This window comes from Camelus dromedarius, chromosome X, assembly GCF_036321535.1.
Source record: "Camelus dromedarius isolate mCamDro1 chromosome X, mCamDro1.pat, whole genome shotgun sequence".
Taxonomy (NCBI): Eukaryota; Metazoa; Chordata; class Mammalia; order Artiodactyla; family Camelidae; genus Camelus; species Camelus dromedarius.
In genome coordinates this window covers 100911465-100924391 of record NC_087472.1, presented here as the reverse complement: position 1 = coordinate 100924391, position 12927 = coordinate 100911465, and the positions used below count along the sequence as shown (strand labels likewise).

The 12927-nt window shown below is 33.3% G+C and overlaps 1 protein-coding gene across 3 annotated transcripts in view; it reads left to right on the top strand.

Moving 5' to 3' along the window:
• CDKL5 (cyclin dependent kinase like 5) overlaps positions 1 to 12927 on the top strand; it is a 162268-nt gene that overhangs the window by 51066 nt on the left and 98275 nt on the right. For 2 of the 3 annotated variants that reach the window (XM_064483358.1, XM_031445801.2), the window contains exons 2-3: positions 9350 to 9579; positions 12162 to 12196. In XM_064483358.1, coding sequence (XP_064339428.1) covers positions 9516 to 9579; positions 12162 to 12196 — 99 coding nt within the window. In that variant the 5' untranslated portion in view covers positions 9350 to 9515. The remainder of the gene's footprint in view (positions 1 to 9349; positions 9580 to 12161; positions 12197 to 12927) is intronic. The other variant, XM_064483357.1, reaches the window with a different exon arrangement.

Here is a 12927-nt window from a genome sequence, read left to right as displayed (position 1 = left end):
CTTCCCTTGTTCTAAGATGATTTTACTCAATTGCTCTTGAAACTTACATTGGTTAAGTGATTTGGAACAAAATGAAAAGAGAGAGGGTAGGGTATATATATTTTCTACTGGTCCTTTATGAATTAATGTTTATTAATTGAGAATTTTGATACTCAAATTTTCAGTTTGAGAGGTTCTGAATGTTTAGAAATGAAATTGTGGGACTTCCAACAGAGGAGCCTTGTATTTTTCTCTTTCTCTCACTTCCCATCTCTAATCTATCCCCAGTTGTATTGACCTCCCCTCCAAATATATCCTAAATCTATCCATTTCTCGTCATATCTACCAATTTAGCCCATCCTGCCCTTATCCTTTTACCTAGGTGACTGCAGTGGCTTCCTAGTTGTTATACCCCCAAACTCACAGCTTCCCTTCCAGACTGGGAGCCATTTTCTACTCTGTAGCTTGTATGATCTTTTCATAATGCAAATCATCTGACTGTCATACCACCCCCTGAACCTGCCCCTCCTATTCTTGTTCAAAACCCTCCAGTGGCTCCTTATGTCTGATGATAAGGATAAAACTACTTAAAATATCCCAGCCTACTGTTTCTCCAGCCTTACCTTGTATTAGGTTATTAACCACCCAACCCTTGCCACCTTTGAGCCTCTTGTGTCTGTCATGTTCCGTCTTGATTTGGGACTGTCACATAACTCATTCTCTCTGGGAGCATTCCTCCGCTGTAAGTTTATGTCTAATTGTCCTATAGATCTCAGCTCACCGGTGCTTTCTCTGGAAAAGCCAACGCTCCCTAATTAGGTGGGAAACCTCTGTACAAGCCCTTGTAGTGCCTTATATATTTTCCATAGCTCTTACATTTTTCATACTTATTGTATGATTCTTTGATAAACTCCATGAGATAAGGGGTCTTGTCTATTTCCTTTATTAATATGTTCCCAGTGTCTATCACAGTGCCTGGTATATAGTTAACTCTCAAGACATATTTATTGAATGATTGCTTAATTGAAGTTCTCAGGTGTAGCGTTTACAGAATGTGCTGTTTTACCCTTTCTGAAAAATATGACTACATTTGTTCTAGGCCAGTCTTTGTTCTCATCTTTTACCTTTGGCTTTCCCAAGACTACTCAGTTTCAGCAGTCTCATCTCCAAAGTCTTAAAGCACTTCAGGAATGAAATGTATCTAGGCCAATGGTCCTGAATTCATTTAAAGCCTCTAGGGGTTCTTCAGCAGAGTTGGCTTTCATTTCCTTCTACTCTTTTTCATCTGAAGGTTAGTGTTTTGTTTGTTTTCTTTGGTTTTTTATTTGTCTGGTTTTTTTTGGAGTAGAGGACAATAACTTAGACCATGTTTTCTGATCCACATCAATCCAGCAAAATTTGGGTGGTTCCCAACTTCTGCAAGTTCAGTTATTTAGAATTTGGAGATCAGAACAAATCCCATAGAAACCATGATAAAATTGATACTTACGTTTTCATGCAGGTGCTTTCAAAGCCCTTAAACCAATAGCATATGTTAAATAGTACAATGTTAGAATGACCTCTGAATTTTTCTGATCCCAGTTTAGTTCTCTTTTTCAGTCTGAACCTCCTCAGATGCTTGTAAGTTTGTAGGGTTGTCAGTGCTAGGAGAAATATCAGGTAGCTGAGTAAGAGATACATTGGGTTGGTACTGGATTTTCCTACCTTGTGGAAGGATTCTAAAGGTAAAGGGTGGGGAGACAAGCTTCATGTTTGGTAGTTTGAAATTTTTATACTATTAAGCTGTGTGTGTATTACTCATGGTAGTCAAATATCAGTTTGATTTAGTCATTGGAACTAAATTATAGAGAATGGACTGATAAATCAAGTTACTTTTCACTCTTGGGTGAATAAAGCAGAATGAAGATCCTATTAATTACGTCAGGTGGTCCCATCTAGGAAGAAAACTAAGTAGGAGTGCATTATCCCCTCACTTATATTCAACGTGGAGAATTCTCTGCAAGAGAGTAGGATGATTTTCATAAGGCTGTGCTTTCCACAGAAATGGTTTCTTTCCATACATGTATCATAAGTTTTAAGATGCTTTCAAACCATTTGAATCTCTTATTATAACAAGTTTTGTCATATACCAAATTCATTCCTGTCCAGTTTCAGTGACAAAATGCTTCTCTCGTTTGTATGTATAAAAACAATGCCGGAAACAAAAACAAAACTCATGATTCAACTGATTTTGTCCTCTCTTTGGGAAGAAGAAAAGACCCGATGAGATGAAGATTGTAATTTCAGCAACAAAGGAAACATTCAAGACTTAGGCAGCTCTTAAATTCAATACTAATGATATATGAAATAAATTATAAGCCTTACATTCCTGTCAGTTCTTGTAGGTACCTGCTTGCCAATGCAGAGACAAGATTGCTTAATTGTAGGTGTATTTCTTAGTGCAAGACAAATCCACTTTAAAATGCCTTGTTATTTGTTTAAAAAGTTAATGGTTAGTAATCAAAAACAAACGGTTTTTGAGAGATTCTTACAATCTTCAGAAGGTTGGAAGGGACCTTAGAGGACATCTAATTTAGTACACCACTCTTGTCTACCACAGCCAGGCCAAACTGCTTCCAGTGGCCTCTTCCTGCCCCCTGCAGGTCCCCTTCTAGTCTACTGTGCTTCAGAGTACAGTTCTTTGTTCCTTGAATTTATCAAGCTCTGTAAGAACTCTTCGTACTGCCTGGAACACTCTTCTCACATCCCTGTTCTCATGGCTTGCTTCTTTACGTTAAACAGATTTCATTCAAATTTTACCTCCTCAGAACACCTTATCCAACTCCCCCAACCCCTCATCTCCTCCACCTCTGACCCCCACCTCAGTTTCTCAGTTTCCGAAACTCTACATAAGACTGTTTTCTTTCCTTCCTAATAATTGTCACTGTTTGGAGTGATCATGTTTGTTTGTTTATTGTCTGTCTCCCCTCATTGGCTTCATGAGAGCAGGGGCTGTGTCTGTGTTGTCCACTGCTGTATCCTGAAGCATCTACAGTGGGTTGGTCCACTGTAGGTATCTGGCAGCTATTTATAGACTAAGTGAGTAACTATTCATTATTCATTGTTGTCCAAATCACTACTGAGCTGACATCTGTCTCCTTTTCCATTCTACCTCTCTGATCTTAGTTTTTCCCCCTGAGATAAATCGCCTGCTCTGTTCTCTCTTTTTCAAAGAGTCTCCAGACATCGGGATGTCAGTCTTCTCATTGAGGCCAGACATTCCCAGTTTCCTTACCAGCTCATTTGGGATGGTTTTGGTTTGTGGTCATCATCGAGGTTATCTGTCACTGGAAGTTTTTGGTTTTGTTGTTGATATCCAGCACTAGACACACGACTTTATGTGGAGTCTGAAGAGAGAGAGTTCAGTTTAACTTTTTGGTTAATGTAATATTGAAATGCTTTATCTTTGATAAAAATTTTCTTTTATCTCCATATAAATGACCATGGAACTACTTATATATGATGTCATTATCAGAATTGCTCTTGGAACTCTTAAAAACTTATTTTATTTTGGAATATAACAACATAAAAACACATGAAATAAATACACACTCTAGTGAATGTCTATTTAACTATCACACAAGTCAAGAAATAGAACATTACTAGTGGCCCAGAAAGCTCTCCTATCTATCTCTTGTCAATCTCAACTCCTCCCTAGAGGTAATTAATATCCTATTTTTATTAAGAAACATTTCCTTGGTCACTTATTTTTTTTATAGGTTTATCACTTATATATGCATACCTAAATAATATAGTTTGTAGTCAGCTTTGTCTGTTTTAAAACTGTATATAAACAAAATGATACTGTTGTATTAGTTTTCTGCTGTTTGTGATGAATTACCACAAGTTTAGTGGCTTAAAACAACACCCATATATTAGCTCACAATTCTGTAGGTCAGAAGTCTCTTCTCAGGGTAGCATAAAGCTGGAAATCAATGTGTTGGCTGGGCTGATTAGTTTTGTTCTTGATTAGTTCCAAAGTTGATTTCCAAGATCTAGCTCTTTTGATCATTTATTGTGTGTTTTCTTTTTCATGAGTTTCAACTTTTATTTCTTTCTTTATATCTTCTTTGGAGTTTTTTTTAAACTTCTTGAGATTGATGCTTAGTTTATTTTAACTTTTTAAATATTTTGTGATATATGTTATATATGGCTCTAAAATCCCTCCCTAAACATTGTTTTAGCTTCTTCCTATGAATTTGTATTTCTGTTATTTTTAAATGTTACGATTTCTTCTTTGATTGACTTATAGATTATATTAAGAATGTATTTATTAATTTCTAAACATACACATATTTTCTAGTTATTTCTTTTGTGATTGATTTCTTGCGTACTTGCATTGTGGAGAGAGAACATCCTCAGACTTCAATTCTTGTAATTTACTTTGAATTGCATTATGGCCTAGCACTTTATCAGTTTTTGTAAATGTTCTGTGTGCGCTTGGGGAAAAAAGATACTCTGCAGTTTTTTGCTATAGTTTATATTTTCATTTGTTAAGTTTAAAAAATATGTTTAAAGTCTTACGTATCCTGATATTTTTCTCTTTATACTCTGTTGAGCTACTCCCTGTTGAGTTCCTTTGCTATTATTCTATTTTTCAGTTCTAGAATTCTAATTTTTTCTTTGAATTTGGGTTTCTACCTTTTGGACCTTCCAGTTCTAAGAAAATGTTCAACCCTTGGGTTTTTATTAGTTCACCCTGTAGTTGTTTATAGGCTATTCCTGATAATTCTGATATTATGAGTCTCTTTGGGTCATTTTCTGTCTTGGTCATTTCTATTAGTTCTTGTTAATGGTATCTTATTACTTTGTGTATCTGATTATCTTTGATTATGTACTGCACAATGTAGACAAGAAATTATCTGTAGCAATATTGTGAGGCTGAGGTTGATGTTACCTTCCTGCAGAGCCCACCCCTGCCCACCTCTTCCCCTTTCAACCAGACAACTGTTGGCACTACCAATCTGAATGTGGGACCACCTCAATCCATGGTACACTTAGATGTTTATTTAGGTCACTTGGATGACATAAAGCTGTGATTCGAGTCTGTTCAGGGACTGATTTCTTTCTGGTTTCCTTTATCCTGAGAGTATAGCTCTTTGGGGTTTTGGCTTCAAGTGAATGGTGTTTATGATTTATGATACTTCCTCCTTTTGCAACACTTTTGCCTTTGACTTATAAGGGTTTCAAAAGCAGGTCTGTTTTTCTCCCATTTTTTTCTGACTCTTCCTTCAAGTGCCTGTGGGCTAAAACCATTTTGGGTGGTTTGGATTACCTCTCAGGGTTCTATTCTTTGCCTTGATTTCAGCCAAATAATTCTTTACAATCTTGTTAAGTCTATGGGGGTTTTTAGGCTATTTTTAAAAAGTATTTCCTCTGGCATTTGTATTCATCCCAAAGGGACATTTCAACCAAGTTATTTAATTAGTTACTTGGAGCTGAGGTGTTTGAGTTTTTAATGCCTTAAAAAATTAATCAGTGTTATTTATATAAAATTGTAGTTAAATCCAATTTGGCATATTTTTTTCCCCAGTATAAGTCCTGGTAATTAAAAGACTGTTCTTAACACCTATATTATATATTTACTCACATATTTAAATTCTGATTCCCAGTTTGCATTACTCAATTTTGATTTCCGCAGAGAATAGGTGGGACCAAATGTTCTATATATATACTTATGTATAGAACTTTTGGGAGTGCTGAGTCTTCTTAGTAGGAATCATTTAATTTTGATTGCTAGTTTCCTTTGAAATGAGCCATACCATTATTGACAGAGTAGAATATTTACATGTTTCCTGGGTGTTTTTCTAAGTCACTCATAGAAAATGAAAGAATGATTCATTCTCAGAAACACTCTAAGCCTCTTTTACCTGGAATGTGACTAACTTAGATCTTCATATGGCTGGCTCCTTCTTTTTATTGATAATTCACCTCAGATGTCACCTTTTTAGAGAGGGCTCTCTGAGTAATCACTCCTTTTTTCTCCCTTCATAACATGTATCAGTATCTGATAATATTATATTTTCCTCCCTCAGTAAAATGTAAAGCTCCTTCAGGGCAAGGACCTTCCCTATCTTGTTCATCACTGTCTCCTGTGTCTTATTTATTTATCCGTTCTCTGAAACATGTTAGGCAGTCAGTAATTATTTGTTTAATAAATGAATGAATAGAACAAATTTTTTTTGAAATTGTGACATCATTTTCTCTAAATGTCAGTCATCCTTTAAAAATTCATGATTCCATTGAATTAAAGTTTTCTAAAATAAGTGTGGTGTCTGCTTTGTCTTGCCTTTTTGCAAAAACACTTTTTTGATAAATATTGAATGACAAATCATATAAGAATCTGACCTAAAGTAAAGGTACAGGTGACAAATATTTAGCATTAGGAACAACTATGACTTTGTTATATATTGAGCTGAAAGAAGGTCAGTGTGGCTGGAGTGAAGCAAGCCAAAGGGGAGAATAGTCAGACATGATATCAGAGGAGAGGAAGTTAAGGCCTGATGGCTTTTGTGGACTTTGATATTCACTCTTAATGATGTGAGAGGCCACTGGAGGGTTTTGAAAAGAGAAGTGACATGATCTGAATTATCCTAGAGACTCCTGTGCTGAGAACAGACTGAAGTGGGAGGTGAGTGTGTATCTGTAGGGATATTTAAGTATGGTCCACATCTAGGCTCTCATATCAGTTCCACTGGCAGATTTGTCTATCTCTGTGCCAAGACCACTCTGTCTTAATTTGTATAGCCCAATTCTAACCTTCAATATATTTAGTAGAGGGACATCTTGTCAGATCCTCCCCTCAAGGTGGAGTCTTCTTATTTTTCTTATTCAGGAGAGTGTTGGCTGTACTTGGAATTGTGTTCTTCCATATATATTTTAGAATCAGCTTATTTTAATTCCTCATTTAATTCTTTTGGGATTATGATTGGAATTGCATTGGCTGTATAGATTAGTATGGAGATTATTTACTTGTAGTATGAATTTTTCTAGCCCTAGAATTGGGATAACTTCATTGATATAGGTCATCTTTAATGGCTTTGAATAGTAGAGACACACACACACACACACACACGTATATGTGTAATATACATATGTTTATGTACATGTGTGTATAAATATATAGATCTGAATAGAGGTCTTGAGTATCTTTTATGTTAAATCCTAAGTGCTTTTTTTTGTTATTGTAAATGTGATTTTTAAAAATTACACTTTCTATTTCTTATTGATGTTTACAAACAGAATTGATATTTGTATATTGAGCTTATATTTAGCTACCTTGCTAACACTTATAATTCTATTAATTTGTAAATTCCTTTGAATTTTCTATGTAGACAATAATATCTGTAAATTCTATTAAGTTTCTCTCTTTTCAGTCCTATATATTTTATTCACTTATTTTTCCTTATTTTACTGAGCTGTATAGAACCCACCAAGATAATGTTTAGTAATAATGTTAAGTATTAATTGTAGGACTTCTTGACATGTTCTTAATTTTTAAAGGCACTGTGTCTAAATATTCCATGTTTAAGAATGATGTAGTTTTTGTCAGATATTTTTATCAAGATGTGAACATTTAAAAAGTGTTTAATTATGGACATATTGCTCTTTAGAAAGCTTGTGCCAGTTTACATTCCTACCATAGTGTCCTAAAAGGCACACTTTCGTGTCAGTATTTTCCATACCACATGGGGTACTCATTTTTTTAAAAGTTTCAAATTTCATAGGCAGCAAAGAAACTTTCTTCACTGGTTTTGATATAGTTCTTCCTTTTAAATCAATATTTTATGTTGATACAGCTGTTATTCTTCTTAAAGATAGCATAAGTTTTTTTAAACAAAAGAACTTACTTCAAAATGATTTCAAATTTAGTGAAAAGTTGCAGAGATAGTACAAAGAATTTCCTTTTTCATAGACCCTTGACTTAGATTCCCCAAATGTTAACATTCTACCATATTTGCTTTATCATTCTCTTTTTCTCTTCCTCCATACACACATTTTTTTTCCTGAACAGTTGAAGTTGTAAACTTTATCTTTAAAAACTTTGGTGTTCTTCCTCTTTTTTTTTTCTGGTTAAGCTTTTTATTAGACTGTCTTATTCTAGAGATTCTAGGCTGTGCCTTATTCATTTGTTTTATCAATATGTAATTGACATAAAACATTGGTTTCAAGTGTACGTATAACATAATGATTTTGTTGTTTGTATATATTGTAAAATGATCACCACAGTAAGTCTAATTAACATCCATCACCACATAGTGACACATTTTTTTTTCTTGTGATGAGAACTTTGAAGATTTACTCTCTTAACAACTTTCAAATATACAATACAATATTATTAACTGTAGTCACCATGCTGTACATTATATCCCTAGGACTTATGTATAACTGGAAGTTTGTACCTTTTGACCACCTTCACCCATTTTGCCATTTCTTAAAATAAGAGCATTGTTTTATATAACTGCTTTACTATTGTCAAAACAAAAAATTTATCATTGATACAATATTATTATCTAATCTGTATGCATTTACATTTTATTAGTTACCCTTTATAGCAAAAACACTTTTTTCTTGTCTAGGAGCCAACCCAGGATCATGCATTATATTTAGTTATTGTGACTCTAAATCTGAGTCTTCTTTTATGAAACAGTCACTCAGTCCTTCCTTGTCTTTTATGATGTAGACATTTTAAAAGAATACAGGCCAGTTATTGAGTGGGATGTCCCTCAGTTTGGGTGTCTGTTGCTGCCTATGATTAGATTGATGTTTTACCTTTTTGGAAGAATGTATATGTATATTTGCATACACATTTATGTTTATTTCTACATCTCTCTATATTAAGAACTGACCTTACATGGTTAACTCTAATTCCAGTCTTTCCCCTTTTTCATATTTTTAACTTGCTTTTATGAGAATGACACCAAACCCACATTATCCACAGTATCTTATTTGCTTAAGCCTAGAATACACATAAAGAAGTTTCAGATCTCTGCATAAAAACAAATATCTAAGTAGAGTGTAATATTTGTTTATATTTCTTTTTGTCTTTAGCTCAAAGAGACAATGTAGTTAAAATAATTGTTTTCAAAAGTTACGTTGAGTTAATTCTTTTCTCCCACCCTCCTTCAGTGTAGTTATGTTACTCATTTCAAATACATTTAGGTACATTTGTTCATTTGTGTTCCATTTTGGGTTCTTCCCTCCTATTATTTCTTTTTTTTAGTGTATGAAACATTAACATGGTTTTAAAGGAACTGTGCAAAAAGAGGATAGGTTATTAGAGTACTGAGATATAAAACTTAACAGCTTTTAATTGTGTTTGTTCTTTCAGAGAATCATTTAATACTTCATATCAGGACAAATATGTGAAAGTTCCTGCCAACCTGTGAGAATTTCTTCCTTTGGACATTTTTCCTTCTACTTACTGTACAACTTGCTAAGAAGTTCTTTTCTGATGCCATGTTCTGTGGCTTGAATCAAAAGAGGAGTTTGTCTTCATGAAGATTCCTAACATTGGTAATGTGATGAATAAATTTGAGATCCTTGGGGTTGTAGGTGAAGGTAAGTTTAGCATTCCTTGAGTTTTTGAACAATGTACAATCATACTTACCACTGAAAAAGTTATTAATTCAGATTCTATTAATTTAACCTATATCAACTCATGTATGTGCCTAAGAGTAAAATATTAAAAGTAAAATTACTTTTAAACTATTTAGGTGTTATTCTTGAACTGAAAGTCAGTAACATTTAAAAACTCTTTGAAGTTTAAGAAATCAAGGATTTATTAAGGCTGCCTTCATTTCATTCTTTTCATTAGCAATCACAGTTTCTTTATCCTACAATTTTGGGATTACATTTAATTTTTATGTAAGTTAGGCTTATTTTGAATAACTTAAAATTTATGTAAGTTAAATTTTACTTAATATGAGGTATAAATAAATGAATAAATAACTTCTATTTGTCTTTGAGAATAACAGATTCACATTTTATAAATTCTGAGCTACACAATTTGGTACTGTTTTAACATCTCTGAAATCAGGATGTGTGTTATAATCAGTAGCATCATGGTTTAATTAGCAGCACAATTTCTTTCCTAGTAGTACATAAAATAATACGTATAGTCAATGATGTCATCAATTTGATGAAATATAGTAATTCATTTTTCATAAGTCTTCCTGATTTTTCCTTCTTACTAATTTTTGCTCTTGACTTAAAGATAACAGAATCATTTATTGAAATTTCCATAAAATTAACAGGGTATAAGTGATTGTAATTGTGGTTTCTTAGCATTTATATCTTTAAAGCAAGTATTACAAAAATTTCATATTTTAGAATTTTCAAATAAAATTTGAATTTTAAAAGAAGTTTTAAAAATTTACCTTTGTCAACAGCAAAGTTGTTCTGGATTTTAATATTAAGTTGTTAAATCCTTTTCAAATAAATAGAAACAATTAAAATACTGTCTAATCACTGGGTGTTTACGTCCGGGTCTGAGGAAACCACATAAAAAGAATGGATCCTTCTTCCTTCACAAGTCAACTCCTTTTCCTCTTTTTCACTGATATTTCTTATGTAAATAAAATTCATTATCAATATCTTATCTACTATTAGTTTTATAATACCTCCCTTTTTTGTTATTTCTTATTATTGTATTTTCAGAAGTATTATAGAGACTTAAGCAGTAAAACTACTCACTGGAGAAGGTCATCTCCTAGGGTGTAACAGAGTTGGAATGTTCCAGATTGTGGACCTAAGTTTTTCTGGATTACAGCCTTGTTTTTCTTAGTGTACCCATAGATAATCGTCCTCTCAGGGATTGGCTTAAATTAATTAAAACTACCAGACTTACATAAATCAGAATATGTCAGTTTAAGTTGTAGTCAGAACCGTCATTGCTGTAAGTTTTTTTTTGTTTGTAAACTACCTCAGAGGATGCTCTTTGGCTGTAAAATACATATATATTAAGGAAATTAAAAACTGTGAAGCAAACTACATTCCTGCATCCTAAGCAGTGCATTTTCACCCCATAGAAAAATTAGCATGGGCAGTTAAATGAAGATTGGATGATTGCCTGGTAATTGTGGAGTTGAGTTGGATGGCTTAGTGGCTAGTTCCACAACTATGATAATAAGATTTCATCCATCTCTATCAAGTGGAGGATACTTGTTCTGGTTTCCCAGACTCTGTTGGAGACACATTCCCAATTTTTGTAATGTTTGCTTTAAAGATATAAATGCTAAGTCCCCTTCTCATAGTTGAATTTAAGTTTTGTCTGTCTGTTAACATCAATGTTCTTGATCTTTCTACAAACTTCAGTTATGATACATTACATTTTGATTCTCCTAATTAGATTTTTCACATTATAACTTTAGCATCAGTTTCCTGGGTACCTTACTGTCAACTCTGTGTTCTATGTCTAAGGAAATTGTTTACTGGCTAGTTGATAGGATAGGTAACCCAGAAGGTATTGATACATCTCATTTGAAATATATCAGAGAAATTGGGAGTGCTTGGCTATAAATGGTCAGAGGTCCTTGGACGACTTGTGCTGGTGCCATTGAACTGAGTATTTATGGCAAAAATGTAGCAACTTCTAATAGTTATTAACTGAAATGCTGAGATGAGGCCTGTACTTACTATTTTCCCATCCAGGAAAGACATCCTAGTATCCTAAAAGAGGATTTAATTGTCTCCTAGGACCGAGAACATACTTGGTAGGCTCACTGCTTGAGCCTACTTTTGGGGAACTGTTAGCTCTTAAATTTTGAGTTCCCTAGAATCTTTTGAGTTAATTTTAATTTACTGTTAAAGTTAATATGTCCAAGTCTTGTCTCTAGAAATTTTTTAAGCTTAAGTTAAAAAATGTCTCAAGTGAAATTTTCTTTAAAAAGAGAAACATTTAAATATACATACTTATTGGGGAAATGGGTTGCTTATACTCTTGATTTATAAAAAATATGTTAAATATTCATGCTCTCTTTGTGTGTGAGTCATTGGATTATCACTGCAGAATATTGTCGTTTTAGGAATCATTTCTAAACCATATACTGATAACCAATGTAAATATAGTAGAACTTTGATTTCTCCAAGAGCTGTACTTTTTGTACATGCCCCTAATTGTTTACTTTTTTTTTAAATTATAGGAGCCTATGGAGTTGTACTTAAATGCAGACACAAGGCAAGTGCATGATTTTTAAAAAGAAAATATCTATTTATGTTTAACTGTTTTGAAACTAATGTAGCATTCTGTGCATTTGGGCACAGAATTAAAATTATTTGGCTATGATGATGATGCCTAATGAATTAGAACTAATATTTGAACCCAGAAGAAGGAGACTACTTTTGGACAAGCTTTATCATGATTAGGTAATCATTAGTTCTTTATAATCATGTGCTATTTTTTTCAACTGACCTATGTATAGATACAAAGCTGCCTAATGGGATGAGAGAAAGGTTGGTAGAGAAAAAAATAAAAGTGATGATAGATTTAATTATGTTCAAGTACTTAAGAGCAAGGAGGCATTTCATTCAGTCAATATTTTTCATGTAGACCCAGTAACTTAGATTGCTTGTTGGATCAGAATCCAGATTTTGAAGAGTAGTGGATAGGTGTTTGGTTATGAAATAGGACTTGGGGTAATCATATATGATTATGATTATTAGCTGTAGCTGATCACCCTTGAATAGCCTTGAAATGAATCTTTTTATATAGATTATTTGACTATGATAATAATCACTAGTTATTCAGGGAACTTATTTCAAGTTTCCATAGCTTTTGCTCAGTGTTGAGCATGTTTTACTCAAAGACTAAATTTAAAATGGCAAGTGATTAAGCTGTAACAATTTCAAACATTAGGTTAAATATTTTTCTAATATGGTATACCTAGTCTGAATATTATTATCTGGCCT